The 20026-nt window shown below is 49.8% G+C and overlaps 1 protein-coding gene across 1 annotated transcript in view; it reads right to left on the minus strand.

Annotated features, from left to right (window-relative positions):
- The window catches only part of FANK1 (fibronectin type III and ankyrin repeat domains 1), an 84970-nt gene that overhangs the window by 22851 nt on the left and 42093 nt on the right, over positions 1–20026 (minus strand). The window contains exon 4 of the mRNA XM_075935286.1: positions 14656–14737. Coding sequence (XP_075791401.1) covers positions 14656–14737 — 82 coding nt within the window. The remainder of the gene's footprint in view (positions 1–14655; positions 14738–20026) is intronic.

The raw sequence follows: 20026 nt of genomic DNA on the forward strand, positions 1-20026 counted from the left end.
GAAAGATCCGCCTGCAGTCTAGACGCAATCTTTTGAAAGAGGCTCTTTCAAAAGATGCTTTCGAAAGAGCCTCTTTCGAAAGAAGCCTGCAGTCTAGACATAGCCCAAGAAAAAGACTCTTCATTATGTGTAAGTAGGGTAAAGTTTAGATAACTCCATTAGGTTTTATTGTTTTCTGTTGTGGGACTTTGGATCTGATGTCTGTGCTGTTAGAAATGGGTTTCCCTCCCTTTTGTAACTAAGTCCTGAGTCCATGGGAGTCCCCATTAGTATATTAATTAGTGACTTTTTCCATCTAATCATTATGCTTGCAACAGGAGTATTGTTTTGATAATAAAAGTTCTTTCTTTTTATTAACCTGGTATTGGTTCAGTTCTGTGCCCTGGAAAATCTGTATGTGGGATCCACATGCTCTGACTAGGGGCCAGCAGCCACAGACTGCAGTTTATATTTTCTCTTTCATTTTATAGCTCTTTGGAGAAAAGAGCTTGGGGTGCCCTGGGGTTGGTTTCAAAAGCACTTGATGGTGGCAGCAGATTTTTATCCCCAAAATCTAGGTTTTTAAGATTTTTGGGGGAAGCTTTATACCAAAGCCTGGAAAGATAAGGTTTTGGGGTTGCTTTTTGCAGGCCCCCATTTCTACATTCATCGTGCCAGAGTGGGGAATAAACCTTGATACCTTCTCTCTCAGCTTTCTCAAAAAACTTTGCTCCTGCTGATACATCCAATACTTTCTACTCTGCAGTATACACCTGTCAAAAGTTGTACAAGATTTTAATCAGCTAGGGTATGTCTACACTACCCCGCTAGTTCGAACTAGTGGGGTAATGTAGGCATACCGCACTTGCAAATGAAGCCCAGGATTTGAATTTCCCGGGCTTCATTTGCATAAGCGGGGAGCCGCCATTTTAAAAACCCCTCTGGTTCGAACCCCATGCAGCGCGGCTACACGGGGCACAAACTAGGTAGTTCGAACTAGGCTTCCTAGTTCGAACTACTGTTACTCCTCGTGAAATGAGGAGTAACGGTAGTTCGGAATAGGAAGCCTAGTTCGAACTACCTAGTTCGTGTCCCGTGTAGCCGCGCTGCACGGGGTTCGAACCAGCGGGGTTTTAAAAATGGCGGCTCCCCGCTTATGCAAATGAAGCCCGGGAAATTCAAATCCCGGGCTTCATTTGCAAGTGCGGTATGCCTACATTACCCTCCTAGTTCGAACTAGGAGGGTAGTGTAGACATACCCCTAATTACTAGCACCTCCCAAAACAAATCACGTTTCTCAGGCACTAAATAGAGAGAGTGATAAAAACCTATTGTCCCAGCTGTGGTACAACCAGCAGAAAGTTGGGTCCTGGGTCCACCAAATCTCATCCTATAGAAGCCATTCCCTAATTATCAGACAAAAGCCATAGACCTCCATCTAGTATGGGGAGAAGGTGACATTCTAAGACAGTGGTCTCCAACCTTTTTAAGCATGAGATCACTTTTTGAATTTAAGTGCAATCAAAGATCTACCTCACACCCAAATACCCTTGCCCCACCTCCAGTGTGCCCCTTCTCTGAGGCCCCACTCCTGCTTACTCCATCCTCCCTCCCTCCCCCATTTTCACCAGGCTGGAGCTGTGGGTTGGGGTGCAGACTCTGGTCTTGGATTAAAGGATCTGGAGTGTGAGAGGCGCTCTGAGCTGAGCTTGGGGCAGGCAGTTGGGGTTTTGGAGGGTATTCTAGGTGCAGGCTTTGGGAAGGTGTTGGGACGTAGGAGTGCTCAGAGCTAGGGCAGGGGCTTGAGGTGCTGGAGGGGGTTCATGACTAGGGTAGGGTTTCAGGATGTGGGCTCTGGCTGGGCCCTGCTGACCTCAGATGGCTCCTAGGTGGTGGTGCAGTGGGGCTAAGGTAGGCTCACCCCTGCCCTGGCCCTGCATCACTCCAAAAAGCAGCCAGCAAACTCCCTCCATCCCAAGCCCTATTGTGTCCCCTCTCTGCTCTGTGGAGATGAGATACATAGTGGGGAGGGGTACCCTGACATCAGCACCTTCCTCTCCCTCCACTGCCAAGCTAGCAGGAGGCTACTGAGAGGACAGCTCCAAGAACAGAGCAGGAGCTACGCAGCAGTGCAGGGAGAGGCAGCTGAAGTGCTGGCCCTAGATAGCCTCCTGGCCAAACCTGTCAGGATCACCTGTCAGAGGCTCCAAGATCTACCAGTAGATCCTGATCTACTGGTTGGTGACCACTGTTCTAAGACTACATCTACACTGCCTCGGGGATCAACACTGAGATTGATCCATTGGCAACTGATTTATCAGTGAAGACCATTTAATAAGACCTGCCAAATCGACCGCAAATCACTCTCCAGTTGATTTTTTTACTCTACTCCAGACAAGAAGTATAAGGGAAATTGACAGGAGAGTTTCTCCTGACCTTCTCCTGCAGCACAGATCTCTATGGTAACTCAAGGCACATCAAGTCCAGATACATTATTCATGTAGCTGGAGTTGCATAACTTAAGTCAACTTTGTGCAGTTGCACAGACGTAGTCTGAGCTCTAGACATACAGATGTAAGGTTTGTGTTATGGTTACTACTAGAAGTGCCAATAAGCATGAAAGTTTGTCATCTATAGGTAACATACAAAAGTTGATCTGTGTTTAATGTTCAGATTGTCTTCAGAATTTGAATTTTACATTTCCTAGCATTGTGTAGACACTTATTTCAAACTAGGGGGCCTCCAGACATTCCCAGGGTGCCCTGGTGGCCACTCTGGGCACAACCAAGAAAACTCCTCTCTGTCCCCCTCTCTCCCGAGCCCTTAAAAGGGTAGATTCCAGTGCCTGTGCCAGCTCCAAGCCTGCCAGCCCAGAGCCAGCAGTCGCTGCACCTGACCCAGTGGCCCCAGCATGAGCTAGGCAGCCGGTGCCAGCCAGCTCTCCACCGCTCCCCAGGACCAGTCTGCCAGCTCCCAGGAGCCTTCCAGGGGCTAGAAAAGGTGGGCACCTGCCTGGTCCAGTGCGGAGATCAGGGACCTAATTCAGGTTTGGGGGGATGCCTCCAACGTCCATGATCTCCACACTAAACCGAGGAACACAACCGTCTATAGGCGGATGGCTGCCAGCCTGGCCACCAAAGGCCACATGCAAACCCAGGGGCAGGTTTGCATGAAAATAAAGGAGCTGCAGCTAGTGTAGGCAAGTGCCATAGGGGGCAGCTCCCAACCAGGGGCAGTCCCAGACCCCTGCCCCTATTTTGATGCTGTGAACCACAACCTGGGGGGCAGGACACTCCGTGCTCCCCAGGTGTTCATCGACCCTGGGCAGAGCTTGCTGCCTCCTGCTGCTCCAGCACCTACTGCCTCCCTAGCTACTGTTCCTCCTCCCACTCCTTCTCCCCCTCCTGTTCCTTCCTCCACACCCTCCCCACACTCCCAGGGGTGCCAAGGCCCCCACACCCATGGTGCTAGGAGACAGTTGGTCTGGTGAGACTCCCAACCTTGAGCCCTGTGCTTCTCTTCCTCCTTCCTCCCCTTGCCTCCCCCTGCCAGCTCCCTCCTCCCAGGTTTCCTCTTCCCCTCTCCAACCCTCTCTCCTCGCCTCTCCCTCCTTCTTTCCCCAGTCTCACCTCAGTTTCATTCCCCCCCCCCCCAGTTTTGTTCAATAAAGAGGCTTTGTTGTAATGAACACGTGTCTTTTAATGTACAGCAGGAAGGGGGGTTAGGGAAGAGTAAGTAGAAGGACGTGAGGGAGGAATGAGGAACAAGTGGGGCACAATAGGGCGACTGTTACTGCCTGCAGAAAATGCTGCCTGGCTCGCAGCAACACGTCCAGAAGAAGCACCAGATTGCCCAAGGGTGGCTCCAGCTCCATGCTGCAGAGTGCTGTGGTGTCCTGAGTGAGGGCAACCAGAACACACAGAGAAAAAAATGCTTTGCTTTCCCTCAGCGAGGTAGGCAAGCAAGCAGGGAAACCTTAGAACTGGCTGTCCAGTGGGTTCCTTTAAGCACAGGTCTCAGACAGCCTCAGGCATCAGCCACACAAGATAACTCCTGACCTGATGCCCTGCCAGGACCGGTTCCGGCCGGCCTTAAATGCGCTTCAGTGTCCAACTTAAATGTATACCCCAAATTAAAAAACATAGCGAGAGACCTAAAAAAGAGTCACTGTGGCTTAACCACCATGTAAAAGAAGCAGTGAGGGACAAAAAGGCATCTTTTAAGAAGTGGAAGTCCAATCCTAGTGAGATAAATAGAAAGGAACATAAACACTGTCAAAGCAAGTGTAAAAATGTAATAAGAAAAGCAAAAAAAGAGTTTGAGGAACAGCTAGCCAAAAACTCAAAAAGAAATAACAAAACATTTTTAAGTACATTAGAAGCAGGAAGCCTAATAAAAACCCTGTGGGTTCCCTAGATGACCGAGATATAAAAGGAGCAATCAAGGACGATAAAGACATTGCGGATAAACTAAATAATTTCTTTGCTTCAGTCTTTATGGCTGAGGTCGTTAGGGAGATTCCCAAATCTGCACCATTCTTTGTAGGTGATGAATCTGAGGAACTGTCCCAGATTGAAGTGTCATTTAGAGGAGGTTTTGGAACAAATAGAAAAGCTTAATGTTAACAAATCTCCAGGACCAGATGGCATTCATCCAAGGGTTCTAAAAGAACTCAAATGGGAAATTGCTGAACTATTATCTGTGGTTTGTAACCTATCCTTTAAATCGGCTTCCGTACCTACTGACTGGAAGGTAGCCAATGTGACACCAATATTTAAAAAGAGCTCTAGAGGTGATCCTGGCAATTACAGACCAGTAAGTCTAACTTCAGTACCAGGCAAATTAGTCGAAACAATAGTAAAGAATAAAATTGTGAGGCATGTAGAAGAAAAGAACGGTTACTTACCTGTAATTGTTGTTCTTCGAGATGTGTTGCTCATGTCCATTCGAAGTAGGTGTGCGCGCCGCGTGCACCATGTCTTCCGGAGCATTTTCCCTAGCGGTACCCGTAGCTCCGGCAGGGCACCCCCTGGAGTGGCGCCGCCATGGCGGGGCATAAGTACCCCTGCCGGCGCTGCCCCACCTCAGTTCCTTCTTGCCGGATACTCCGACGAAGGGGAGGTACGGTGGGAGTCGAATGGACATGAGCAACACATCTTGAAGAACAACAGTTAAAGGTAAGTAACCGTTCTTTTCTTCTTCGAGTGGTTGCTCATGTCCATTCGAAGTAGGTGACTACCAAGCTAACCCCAAGGAGGAGGGGTCGGAACAGTCAACGCACCAGAGCCATAAAGGAAGGTGAACAATAAATAGATTTATTTGAACAAGTAAACAGTGACAAGTCACCAACCCGGAACAAAGACAACGAGATCTATATATTTACATATTTACATCACAGATTCTAGGACTGCAGAGCCCACCCTTGCATCCTCCCTGGCCTGTTGAGGTAGCGCATAATGCATTGTAAACGTGTGGAGGGAAGACCAGGTGGCTGATCTGCAGATTTCTGTGATAGGTACCTGGGCACTGAAGGCTACCGAGGACGCCTGCGCCCTAGTAGAGTGTGCCTTCACCCTGGGTGGGGTTTTACCAGCCATCTGATAACACTCTGCTATACATTGCACCACCCATCTTGATAACCTTTGGGTAGAAACAGGTGAACCTTTTCCCTTTCCCCCAAATGTGACAAACAACTGTCGGGATTTACGGAAGGGCTTGGTTCGGTCGATATAAAAAGCCAGCGCTCGCTTGCCATCCAGGGAGTGTAGAACACGCTCCTTAGGGGATGCGTGAGGTTTAGGGAAGAACACTGGTAAATAAATCTCCTCGGATAGGTGAAAAGGGGAAACCACCTTCGGGAGGAAGGTTGGATGAGGTCGTAGCCTCACATTATCACGAGAAAAAACAAGGTAGGGAGGCTCTATGGTCAGCACCCTTAACTCTGATACCCTTCTAGCAGACATAATGGCTACTATGAAAGCAACCTTCAATGAAAGGTGCTTCAGCGAACAGGTAGCCAAGGGTTCGAAGGGATGGGACATAAGCCTGTGAAGAACCAGGTTGAGATTCCATTCAGGGTATGGAGCCCTCACCGAGGGATACAATTTCTCCAAACCCGTAAGAAACCTTTTGACCACCTGGTTAGAAAAGAGAGAGGCCCCTGCCGTACCCACATGGAAGGCGGAGAGAGATGCCACATGGACTTTAATAGACGAAAAAGACAAGCCAGAAGAACAAAGTTGAAAGAGATAGTCAAGAATAGCTGGAATAGGAGCCGAGGACGGCTGTACTCCTCTCCGGGACGCCCAAGACGAGAAGCGCCGCCACTTGGCAGCGTACGACCGTCTAGTAGAGGGTTTCCTGCTACTAAGGAGCACCATCTGTACCTGTCGGGAACATTCCCTTTCCAGTTGGTTCAACCACGGATAAACCAGGCCGTCAGGTGGAGAGACCGGAGATCCGGGTGAACCATTATTCCTCCGTCCCAAGGTTGGGTTAGCAGGTCCCGAACTGGAGGGAGTGCTATGGGGTCCTGGGCCAGCATGTCCACCAGGATGGGGAACCAGAACTGTCTGGGCCACCTGGGGGCTATGAGGATGATCGAGGACCTGAAAGTTCTCGCTCTGGTCAACACCCTGGAGATTAGTGGAAATGGGGGAAAAGCGTAGAAGACGCCCTTTGGCCACGTGGTCGTTAGGGCATCTCCCTTGGAAAATTTACCCAGCCCCAGCAGGGAACAGTAGTTCCTGCATTTTGTATTGCGTGCCGAGGCAAACAGGTCCAGGTGGGGATAGCCCCACCTGTGGAAAACCTGGCTGAGTACAGAATCCTTGAGCGACCACTCGTGGACTCCAAAGGATCTGCTCAGTGTGTCTGCAAGCAGGTTCTTGCACCCAGGGAGGTATTCCGCCTGGGGCGAGATGTTGTGCGTGATGCATAGATGCCATAACAGCAGGGCCTCCTTGCACAGAGGTGGGGAACGTGCCCCACCCTGCTTGTTGAGGTAGAAAACCGCTGCAGTGTTGTCCATACGTACCAGGATGGAGCAGTGGGAGAGCCTCGGCAGGAATGCTTCGCAGGCTTTCCTCACTGCTCGCAGTTCCCGGACGTTGATGTGCAGGGACCGTTCAGACGGGGACCAGAGGCCCTGAGTTCTATGGCCCCCGAGGTGTGCACCCCACCCTAGGTCGGATGCATCGGTGACCAGGGTCAGCGAGGGGGGAGGGGCATTGAAGGGAACCCCGCTGCACACCACGGATTCCTGGGTCCACCAGAGTAGGGAGTCCAGAACGTCCGGGGGCACTGTGACTATGGAGTCCCATAGGCCCTTGGACTGGCAGAAGGCCTTCGCCAGCCAAGCCTGCAGAGGTCTCATCCTCAACCTGGCATGTCGCACCGTGTAAGTGCATGCTGCCATGTATCCCAGGAGCCTGGAGCAGACCCGAGGAGTCGTGATGGGGGACCGGGTTAGCTGTGAAATCAGCTCCCCTATTGCGAGGAACCTGCTGTGGGGCAGGAACGCTCTGGCCACCTTCGCATCGAGGAGGGCTCCCACGAACTCTATGATCTGGGAGGGGGTCAGGGATGACTTCTCGACATTCACCAAGAGCCCCAGTCTTAAGAAGAGAGCTCTTATGAGTGACACGTGAGCTTCTTCTTGCTCGTACGAGCGACCTCGGATTAACCAATCGTTGAGGTAGGGGAACACAAGCACCCCTTGATTGCGCAGAAAGGCGGCAACCACAGCCATGCATTTTATGACACCCTTGGCACAGTACACAACCCAAAGGGGAGTACCGTAAACTGAAAATGGTGGCAGCCCACCATAAACCGAAGGAACCTCCTGTGACTGGGCCTGATAGCCACATGGAAGTAGGCGTCCTTTAGATCGAGAGTCACGTACCAGTCACCCAGTTGTAGTACTGGGATGACCGAGGCTAAAGTTACCATTCTGAACTTTTGTTTCACCACCGCCTTGTTTAAGAACCGGAGGTCCAAGAAAGGGCGGATACCCCCCTTTGGTTTTGGGACAACAAAATAACGGGAGTAAAACCCCTTGCCCCGCAGGTGCGGGAAAACCCTTTCTATTGCCCCTTTTTCGAGGAGTGCCCCCACTTCCTGAAGCAGGATGTGTTCGTGAGGGGTGTCCCTTATTAGGGACAAGGTAGGGGGTTTTGAAGGTGGCGGGCCCAGGAATGGAATAGAATAGCCCGAATGTACAATGTTGAGGACCCAGGCATCTGATGTTATTTGGGCCCATGCCTGGGCAAAACGGGAAAGCCGGGCCCCGAACGGGGGGCCTGGGTAGCAGACTGGTACGGGACTCTCTAGCTCTAAGTCAAAATTGCGGCTTGCCCTGATTGGAAGGGCCGTGAGGGCCTGCCCGTTGGGGATCTGACCTGGGGCGACGACGTCGACCCCTGGACCCTTGGGGGTGTGCAGCAGCCCCGGAACCTCCACCGGAGGCCCAGTAGCGGCGCCTCCAGAAGTCCCCATGGGGGATCTGGGGCTGCGCTCTACCCTGCTGCCTAAACGGCAGTTGACGCCACTGAGTAGCTGGCGTATGTATGCCCAAGGACTTCAGGGTCAACCTAGTATCCTTTAGGGTATGGAGCCTGGAATCTGTGTGCTCCGAGAGCAAGGTCTTTCCTTCGAAAGGAAAGTCCTGGATGGTATGCTGGACATCTGTGGGGATCCCCGAAACATGGAACCACGCCCCACGGCGCATAACGACACCTGTCGCCATGGTGCGGGCTGCCGAGTCCATGGTGTCCAAAGCCGCTTGGAGGGCAGTTCTTGTGATGATTTTACCCTTGGAGGCCATAGCCAGGAACTCCTGGCGGTCCTCCACCGGGAGTCGGTCCTTAAATTTCTCGACTGCCCGCCAGGTGTTGAAGGCGTACCTGCTCAGCATCGCCTGCTGATTAGCGATACGGAGCTGCAGAGCACCCATAGCGTATACTTTGCAGCCCAGCAAGTCCAGCTTCTTAGGTTCCCTTGCCTTCAGTGAAGGACCGGGTTGGGGAAGCTTCTCCTTTTGGGCCGCAGCTTGCATGACCAATGATCCCAGAATGGGTTGGGAGTACAGAAAATCGTGACCCGACTGCGGGACGAAATAACACCTCTCTACCCCTTTTTGGGTAGGAGTCAGAGTTGCTGGCGTTTGCCACAGTGCATTAGTAATTTTCGAAACCGTCTTGTTAAGTGGTAGCGCGTATTGTGCAGGGGTGTCCTCAGTGAGGATGTCTACCATCGGGTCGGTATCCTCAATTATGGGCTCAACTGGAACCGCCAGGTTGGAAGCCATGCGCCGCAGTAGGTCTTGATGCGCTCTGGCATCCACTGATGGCAGCTCGGGCGCCGGGTCTGCCAGTGCCTCATCGGGGGAAGACGACGACGATGACTCCTGGACCAACAGGGGTGCCGTCGCGGTCAACTGCAGTGCCAATTGGGCGGCCCGAGCTTCCGTAGGGGCTGTTCCCGGCACCGATGGCTGCGGTGCCGCTGGGTCTTGTGGCACCAGGAGAGGGGAGGTGGGCGCCCTGGACAGGGACACAGAGGGACGAGAGCGGTGCCCTGAAGCCTCCGATGCCATAGAAGGTGGTGGTTGGCCCTGCCACTGATGATAGGCCCAGGGAGTCCAAAAGGGCCACTGCGGATGCGGGGGCCACACCTGCTGGTTGTGGTCCCTTCTGTGCCTGGATCTAGATCTGTGCGTCGAAGAAGCTCCCGAAGACCCTGAGTGCACCGACACCGCGTCCGAGTCCGAAGAGTAATCGGATTCCGGCCACGGTGGAGCCGACGAGGAGTGCGGCGCAAACCTGGCCATCGACTCCGGCTTGCCTGCATGCGCACGGCGCGGACGGGCCGTCTGCGGTGCCAGGGGACCCAGACCCAGTGCAGCGAACACCGATGGCACCAACAGCTGCGGCACCGGGGTGCCTAGGCCCGGTGCCGGTTCCCCAGTAAGTAACTGCGGCACCGGGGTGCCCAAGCCCGGTGCCATTGGAGGCGGCATTTGCGGCACCGAGGTACCCAGGCTCGGTGCCGTGTACGCCATTTGCGGCACCGAGGTGCTCAGGCTCAGTGCCGTGTGCGCCAATTGCGGCACCGGGGTGCCTAGGCCCGGTGCCAGCTGCGTTGCTAGTAACTGCGGTACCAAGGTGCTCAAGCTCGGTGCCGGTTGCGATGGCTGAAAAAGTGGAAGCGGTGCCGTCTGGGGCTGCGGTACCGGGGTGCCCAGGGCCGGTGCCGATTGCGCCGGCTGTAGCTTTGGCACCGGGGTGTCCAGGCCCGGTGCCTGTTGCGTGGCCAATAGGTACGGCACCGAGGTGCTCAGGCTCGATGCCGACCGAGTTGTGTCCAACTGGCACGGTACCGGGGTGCCCATGCCCGGTACTGGGATGGACCACTGAGTCAAAGCCGGTGCCGATGACGGCACGGAGACGGACATCGACTCTTGGGAAGCCAGATAGCCTTGGGAGCATGGCACCGGTATGGCCAAGCGGGGCTCTGGCAACTCAGAGAGCAACGGCCTGCCATGGCTCGAGGCTCCTTGGGAATGACAACCCGGCGTTGTGAAGGAGCCCGTAGAAGCAGTGGGAGCCAAACCCAGCGTGGTTGGTCCCGACGCATATGCCACTGTAGCATGCCGACCCTGGTCATGCAAGGGCGATAGCGGTGCCCTTGGGGCTTGCCCCGTGGGCAACCTCGACCCGTCCGAGTCAACCAACGACGGCGGGGAGGTGGTAAGGCTGATTAAGTCTTGTGCCACTTCAAATGTGTCCGGCGTAGACGGACGATGAGAGGGCAAGTGGCCCGGGCTCGCTAGCTCCCCTCAGTGCCGACGGTGCACTAGAGGGGAGGCGCGCACCGGTGAGCTAGTGGTGCGGTGTCCAGCCGACGCCGGCTTCTTGGACGGGGACCTGCCCCGGGACTTCTTCACCCTCTTAGAAGGGGGAGAGTGAGACCGGTGCCAGGAGCCTGCCGCCGACGCCCGAGGCCGGTGTGCTGTGCACCGCAGGCTGGTCCAGCGGTGCCGGTTGAAGCGCCGTTTCCATAAGGAGAAGCTTCAAGCAGGAAACTCTGTCCTTTCTCGTACGAGGCTTGAAAGACTTGCAGATCTTGCAGGCTACTGCCAAATGGGCCTCACCCAGACACTTAAGGCAGCTGTCGTGTGGGTCGCCCCTGGGCATAAACTTCCTGCAGTCAGCGCACGTTTTAAAGCCTCGCGGCCCTGGCATTCCTCACCCCCAACGGGGGGAAGGAACAAAACAAAAAACCTAACTATCAAACTACACAACTATTTACAAAGTGAAAAATGGGAACCATTAAACTATCTAAGCCTAACAGCTATAGAGAGAGAGACACGCTCCAACGACCGACACGGCGGTAAGAAGGAAGTGAGGAGGGGCAGCGCCGGCAGGGGTACTTATGCCCTGCCATGGCGGCGCCACTCCAGGGGGCGCTCTGCCGGCGCTAAGGGTACCGCTAGGGAAAACGCTCCGGAAGACGTGGTGCATGCGGCGCGCACACCTACTTCGAATAGACATGAGCAACCACTCAAAGAAGAACATAATTTGTTGGACAAAAGTCAACATGGTTTCTGTAAAGGGAAATCATGTCTTACTAATCTATTAGGGTATGTCTACACTACCCCGCTAGTGCGAACTAGCGGGGTAATGTATGCATACCGAACGTGTAAATGAAGCCCGGGATTTGAATTTCCTGGGCTTTATTTGCATAAGCCGGCCGGCGCCATTTTTAAATGCCGGCTTGTTCGAACCCCGTGCCGCGCGGCTACACGCGGCACGGGCTAGATAGTTCGGACTAGCAAGCCATTCCAAACTATCTGTACACCTCGTACCCCTTCTTTGAAGGGGTTAACAAACATTCAGACAAGGGGGACCCAGTAGATATAGTATACTTAGATTTTCAGAAAGCCTTTGACAAGGTCCCTCGCCAAAGGCTCTTGTGTAAATTACATGGCCATGGGATAAGAGGGAAAGTCCTTTCTTGGATTGAGAACTGGTTAAAAGACAGGAGACAAATGGTAGGAATAAATGGTAAATGTTCAGAATGGAGAGGGGTAACTAGTGGTGACCCCCCAAGGGTCAGTCCTGGGACCAATCCTTTTCAACTTATTCATAAATGATCTGGAGAAAGGGGTAGGCAGTGAGGTGGCAAAGTTTGCGGATGATACCAAATTGTTTAGGTTAGTCAAGACAGACTATGAGGGACTCTAACAAGATCTCACCAAACTGAGCAATTGGGCAACAAAATGGCAAATGAAAATTAATGTGGATAAGTGTAAAGTAATGCACATCGGGAAAAATAACCCCAACTATATGTACAGTATGATGGGGGCTAATTTAGATATGACAAATCAGGAAAGATCTTGGAGGTATCATGGGTAGTTCTCTGAAAACTTCCACACAGTGTGCAGCGGCGGTCAAAAAGGCAAATAGGATGGTAGGAATTATTAAGAAAGGTATAGAAAATAAGACACAGAATATCTTACTGCCCCTGTATAAAACTATGGTACACCCACATCTTGAATACTGTGTACAGATGTGGTCTCCTCACCTCAAAAAAGATATTTTGGCCTTGGAAAGGGTTCAGAAAAGGGCAACTAAAATGATTAGGGGTTTGGAACGGGTCCCATATGAGGAGAGGTTAAAGCGACTGGGACTTTTCAGTTTAGAAAAAAGGAGACTGAGAGGGGATATGATAGAGGTATATAAAATCATGAGTAGTGTGCAGAGGGCGGATAAAGAAAAGTTATTTATTAGTTCCCATAATAGAAGAACTAGAGGACACCAAATGAAATTAATGGGTAGCAGGTTTAAAACGAATAAAAGAAAGTTCTTCTTCACACAGCGTGTAGTCAACCTGTGGAACTCCTTGCCAGAGGAGGCTGTGAAGGCTAGGACTATAACAGAGTTTAAAGAGACGCTAGATAATTTCATGGAGGTTAGGTCCATAAAAGGCTATTAGCCAGGGGATAGAAATGATGTCCCTGGCCTCTGTTTGTCAGAGGCTGGAGAAGGATGGCAGGAGACAAATCGCTTGATCATTGTCTTCAGTCCACCATTTCTGAGGCACCTGGTACTGGCCACTGTTGGCAGACAGGCTACTGGGCTAGATGGACCTTTGGTCTGACCCAATACGACCATTCTTATGTTCTTATGTTATCAGTGTGGACACGCTATTTCAAAATAGCAAAAAGCTATTTCGAAATGCATTTTGTGTCTAGACATGTTATTTTGAAATAAGCTATACTATATTTTGTAGATATATCCTTACCCAGTAAGCATTAGGCTTAGCAGAATGCTTACTGGGTAACCAGTTAACTAGACTTATAGCCACACCAGGCCATAGCAGCCCTGGCTGCCACAAGCCATGTCAGGGCACCAGGCAGGGACATGTGGCAGGAGAAGGGACCCAGTTCAATGGCTGCAGAGCATCCCAACAGGCAGAAGGGATCCAAGCAGCGCTGGAACAAGGATGCAGGCAGGCAAGCAGGACACCAGTTGCAGCTACGCTAGAGTGACTATAGTGGGCAGGCAGGATCCTGCCTGCACTGGAATGGCCCCAGCAACAAGGTGGAAACCTGATCACACTGGAGCCAGAATGCATGAACTCAGTCCCAGCCACACCAGAGCAGCTCTGATGGACAGACGGGACCCTATTCACAACCATCCTGGTGCGACCAAGTGGGACACTGGCTGCTAGAGCAGGCCAAGCAGGGAGGCAGATCCTGAGCTACACCAGCATAGTCAGGCAGGACCCCAGCCCAGGCCACACCAGAGTGGCCTTGATGAGCAGGCTGGTATGCAGCAGAACCCACCCTACAGACACAGAAGGACGGCAGTCCTTGTGAGGCTCCCCGTCCCAGCTGCTCTGCACTGGCACACCAATGGTTAATTGGTTAACAATATAATCATTTAACTGGCTGACTTTTTAAAATCAATATTAAAGAAATACATCCCTAGCCTAAAGCCTAAAGCATTAGATGTTATATTCCTTCCAGTACTTGGGTGAGGGTTGTTTTCTCCTTATTTTTGAATCTCTGTATGTTCTCATTATCCATAAAAAATATCTTTTTTGAATTCTGCTAAACTCGTCGTATCAGTGATATCTTGAGACAATTAGCTCCACAAGCTACCTCTGCATTATAAGAAAAGAGAGTGTTTCTTTTCATCTGTTTTGAAAACTCTACCTTTCTATTTCATCACAAGTCCCCTTTTTCTTGTGTTACAAAAAGGGGTGAATGCACGTGCCGGATTAATTTTCTTTGTTGTATCCTCTTTAGGATATTCCCCCTGCTTAATATGTCAATGCTGTAAAATAAATATTCCCAATTTCTTCAATTTCATTTCACATGGAAGTGTTTCCATGCCTCTGATCATTTCCCATTGCATGAATTTGGATACCTTCTATTTTTGATATACAGTTTTTAAGGAAAAATGACCAAAACCAAATCGCATATTCCATTTGTAAAATGACAGAACACAGAAAGCAAATTTGTGTTGTTTTACCATAAAATGAACAGTCTAATTTTAGGGCATGAGGAAACTAGTTCATTGAAACAAAACACAATAGCATCATGCAGTTTATATGATTTCATGTCCATTTTAACACTATAGACATTTTATAATCTGAGTATTTCCTCACCCTCCCTGAAGAATGTTAAGAACTCCTTCTACATCATTCATACTGACAGCTCTATGAAGTTGCTCTCCGCTCATTGGCTCTCCTATAGAAAACAAAATAGGAAAATATTTACAAAACAGTTCAGAGATTCATTCTAGTGATGCTGCTGAGTATTTAAATATTGCAAATAATAGATTATCTTTAATATTTTCAGTACCACTTTTGGATATTTTCTAAATTACTAAATTAAACAACAGAACCTGTGTCAGTTTTACATAGCTGTTTTTGTTTAAGTGGTAACTCTTGGTTATATTCAGAGGCATCACTCTCACAATATAGTATGCTCATTACTAATCTTTGTCATTTTCATTACCATTTTATTTTGGTGGAATTCTAATCTCTTGATATATTTCTGTAATAGAGACGAACCTGTATCTCAGAACTACCATGTTGGAGATGAACCACATGCATGACCTACTGTTCAGTCAACACAGTGCAGTCCTTCACATGCTGTAGTGACTGTGAGAGATCTGGCTTCCAGTTATCTCTACATTTTCTCTTGAAGGGAAAAACTGCTGTGTCTGGGTTTGGACTATGAGCAGTCTACTTTTACTTACCAAGATATCCTTCTACAGCCCATTTGTCAAAATAAAAATAAGAACCAAACACTGCCTCTGAAATGGATTCACATCTGTTGTTGATATAATTTTACAACTGGCTTTTGCTATGAGAATATATTTCCTAAACAAATCAAAATATATTGTTCCTCATGCCCATAAATGTTCCCAGTTTCAGTTGGTTGCCTTTAAAGGACATTAGTTCCTGTGGTATTTAGTAAGGACCACATTTCTAATCCATGTGCCGTAATGTGGGAGTTAGTTTAATGATGAAAATGAACAAAGAAGTTACCGTGCATAGTAACAATGATTCTTCAAGATGTGCCTCTCTGCCAGTGCTACACCCTATGTATCAGTGCATCCTTGCACCGGCAATCAGAGATTTTTCCTAGCAGTACCTAACCCTACTGCGCATGAGCACTCATCATCTTGTGGTGCCACTGGTGCCCAACTCTTGCCTAGACTTCGTAGCTCCCTCTGTTCCTTCTCTACTATATAGTTCAGTAGGAGAACTCCAAAGTAGAAGGGAGGAGGATGATAGTGGATCACCCACAGGAACACATATGTCAAAGAACCGTTATTATTGCACAAGGTAACTTCTCCTTTGAGTGCTGTTCCTGTGAGTGCTCCACTCTAGGCTTCTGTAGAATGGAATCTGTTACACCTTGGTTCAGTGATGTGGTGGGAGCCTCAAGGGTTAAAGCCAACTACCCAGTGAAAACTACTGGATGATGGTGAAACAAATTATTTTTTATTAAATGGAATGATTCTTTTATCAAAACCAAATAACTTTCAAATGATTTTAAAAAACAAGCAATTACCTAATGCTTATACAGGGTGGAAAAACCTAAACTTAGCTATATTAACTAATTACAAACTTCTTTTATTACAATGTAACTATACCAAATGACTGTTTCTAATTCTCTTAAGGCAGCGCAGCATGCAAGCAAAAAATACAAAAACAAAGCCAATATAATGATAATAAAAACTTTGTCCACAGCCAGCCCCTCTATGGTTATTTTAGGCAGTAGGTAGAGTTAGTTATTAATCTACCTTTATAACTTAACAACTCCTGGGTTACTATTTCTAACACTTATACTTAGCGTAAATACAACACCACTACACAACACAAGATTATACAATTTACACAGTGTGGTTAATAGAATTCAGTTACACTTTACAGAATTACACAGTGAAATTAACACGATTCATCTGTTAACTAAACCAATAACTAATATATTTATACAATACTTACAAATCCAGCAACGATAACAACATAAAGACACACTAAAACTCGGAGCATGCTCAGGACTCGCACACCCCTATCTTTGACTCGAGGGGAGGCAGCCTCAGGGTGATCAATCCTTCAGCTGGGCAAAAAAAAACGTGCCCTCAACACTCAGAACCTCGCTGAACAAAGGGGTTGAGGGTCTTTTATAACATAACCTGATATCCGGTATCTTATTAGGATTTGTTCCCTGACTGGGCCTGATAGGCTGGTAATAAGATAACGTAAAATACTGCCCTATAGGATTTTTCATGATGCCCGCCTGACGGCCCCGTGGACAGTGACGGGTGTGGGCATGGTCAGTGTGCATGGCAGTTGCGTCTTATCTTCCTATGCCTACCTCCCTACCTTCAAGGACCGGTCAAGAGAGTCTTATTTATCTCTTGCAGCTGTGTTCTATCTTTTCATGCTCACCTCCCTATTTTTCAGAGCCTGTAAGTTCCGGGATGCCTGTAAGGTTAAATTTTGTTTACAGAAAGCTGCATTGTGCTCCCCATGCTCTGAGTATCTCACGGTCTGGTTTCATTGAGGGGCCTAGTATGGCAGGATGGGCTATACGCGAAGGCCATGGTCTGGATATGAAAAACATGCTCTGGATATGAAAAACAGAATAGCCAGACTGACTGAACTAGTAGGAATTGTGATGGTGGAACGTTTTGCAAAGTTGTGTTGGGAGGACCAAGTTGCAGCTTTGCTTATGTCGCTTAGGGTATGTCTACACTGCCACCCTAGTTCGAACTAGGGTGGCTAATGTAGGCATTCGAACTTTCCCGGCCCGAGGAGGAAGAGGGCGGTGGGTAGGTGGGCCTCCACTGTACAGGGAGGAAGAAAGACTAGTCACTGCCAAAACAGAGGCCTCGGGGACTGGAAAAGGAGCTCGGGGGATGAGGGTAGACGTAGCCCGATGCGAGGTGGAGGAACCAGAGGGTGTTGTTATGAATGTAGCCAAGAGGGGCACTTCCAAAGAGACTGTCCCTATATGGACTGTTCATACAGCCAAGTGGTGCCCTTAGCTCCCGGAGCCTGCCCCAGGGACTTGGGAAAGCTGATGGTCCGGGTAAAAATAGAAGGAACCCTAATAACCGCCCTGGTGGATTCAGGGTGTGGGCAAATGATTGTTAGGGCCGATCTGGTTACTGAACATGAACTGGCGGGGGCGCTAGCATGGATGCGGTGCATTCATGGGGACGTGCAGCCCTACCCCACGGCGTAGGTACAGATAGAGGATGAGCTAGACGAGGTAATATGCCAAGTGACCCTATCTCCAAAGTTGGCATACCCCATGCTGTTGGGGCGGGACTGGCCGGGGTGCCAACAAATTGTAGGGACTTGGAGTCAACAGGCAGTTCGGGAGAAAGACGCCAGCAAGCCTACGGGTGCCTTAGCTGCTCAGAAGCTGGCAATCGGAAAAGACAAGACCCTTGACACGAGCCAAGGGGCGGCATCTCGGGGAGGCCTGAACAACCCAACTGACTGGGTGACGGGCAAAGACTTCCTGCAGGAGCAGAAACAGGATCCCTCCCTATCGAGGGCCTGGGAGCAAGCCGGGATAGGTGACTGAGAGCAAGGCACCGTGCAAGAATGTCCCCAAGGGCGTTATTTTGAAGTATGAGGGGACCGCCTATATTGGGTAACGGCGGCAGGAGGTGGACGGGGACCCCTATGTCAACTATTAGTACCAAAGGCACATATTGCAGCTAGCTCATGCTAATCCCTGGGCCGGCCACCTGGGGAGGGAAAAGACCCTTCAATGAATTACCCAAAGGTTTTTTTGGCCCGGGGTACATAGGAAGGTGCAGGACTTTTGCAGCTCCTACCCAAAGTGCCAGCTGGCCCAGCCCCAGTCAGGGCCAAAAGCATCTCTGGTACCATTACCAGTGGTCAGCGTACCCTTCGATCAGGTAGCTATGGACCTCATTGGTCCCTTAGAAAGGTCTAAGGCAGACTATCAATACATATTAGTCCTGGTGGACTATGCCACGAGGTACCCTGAGGCTGTTCCTTTAAAGAATACTAGAGCCCCCACGCTAGCCAGGGAATTGGTGAAGATCTTCTCTCAGGTGGGGATCCCCCAAGAGATATTGACCCACCAGCAGACCAATGTGTCTTCTAGATTGATGGCAGAATTATGTAGGTTGCTATGCATTAACACCTTGCATCTGTCCGTCTACCACCTGCAGACGGACAGGCTAGCTGAATGATTTAACTGAACACTTAAAAAGTATGCTTAGGTGTTTTACGGATGAGGCCCCCAGGAATGGGATAAGTTGGTATCAGCTTTACTGTTTTCGGTAAGGGAAGTTCCACAATTGTCCACGGGGTTTCCCCCTTTTGAGCTTTTATATGGGCGGCAATCAAGGGGTATTCTGGATCTAGTTAAGGAAGAATGGGAGGAACAAGAATCATGGGACCAGGGTTCGATTCCCTATGTGTTACACCTAAGGGAAAGGCTGTGGTGGTTAGGGGATTTTGCCAAGGCCAATCTGCTGCAGGCTCAGGAGAAACAGGCAGAGTATTACAGCCAGGAGGCTAAGTTGAGAGAGTTCAAACCAGGGGATAAAGTCGTACTTTTCCTGCCCACGAAGGAGTCAAAATTGTTGGAAAAGGAGCAGGGCCCTTTTGAGATTATCCGTAAGGTAGGAACTGTAGATTATGAGGTCCGGTTGGTAGGTGAGGGGCCGGGGAAGCAGGTCTACCACCTCAATTTATTAAAATAAATGGAACCCATGAGAGAGCCTGTTAATAAACCCCTCCTCACCCTCTGTCGACTTGGGGCCCTGGGCAGGGGAGTTGGAAGGACCCAAAGTAGTAGGGTTAGGAGATGAGCTGAGGGCGAATCAGTGGCAGGAGGTGTTGGCAGTCCTCAGGGATTATCCAAAAGTACTATCGGCGGTCTCGGGGTGTAGCTGGCCAGAGCAAGTCTCAGGTCTGACACTGGGCTCTCAAGGTACAAAATACGCCACACAAGTATCTGTCAAACACAAGTAGTTTATTTCCTGACAGCTAACAGCTGTGCCCCATAACTAGAAGAACAACATAACAAAGAAGCAGCATATCTTATGTCCCTTCCTGCAAGCCTGGAACCCCGGGTACGCTGTGGATGAAGTGGGAAGTTGTCTCAGATTCCGAGGCGCTGGTACCCAAAGCCCCTCATTCAGGTTAGATTTGTTAGGCTCTGAGGTAGCCTTAAATACTGTTTTCCCTGCCTTGCTTTGCAGTTTGGAAATTTCCAGGGATTACTCATTACATGCTGATGTAGGGCTTAGCTGTTCGTTATCGATCTGGTTCTGATCTGGATCAACTTGTTCTTTGGCCCTGTTTATGTGATCATTACGTTAGAGTAAACAGAATTGTTTATGCGTTCTTGCCCTTTACCGTTATCTTATACTTGTTCCTGCTATACTGGCAACAATACTTATCTTAAGTGGCGTATGTTCCCAAAGACTAACTTCTGGCTCATCAGATGTAGGGAAAAAGGGGGAAAGAA

Source organism: Pelodiscus sinensis, chromosome 8 (genome assembly GCF_049634645.1).
Source record: "Pelodiscus sinensis isolate JC-2024 chromosome 8, ASM4963464v1, whole genome shotgun sequence".
In the NCBI taxonomy this organism is placed as follows: domain Eukaryota; kingdom Metazoa; phylum Chordata; order Testudines; family Trionychidae; genus Pelodiscus; species Pelodiscus sinensis.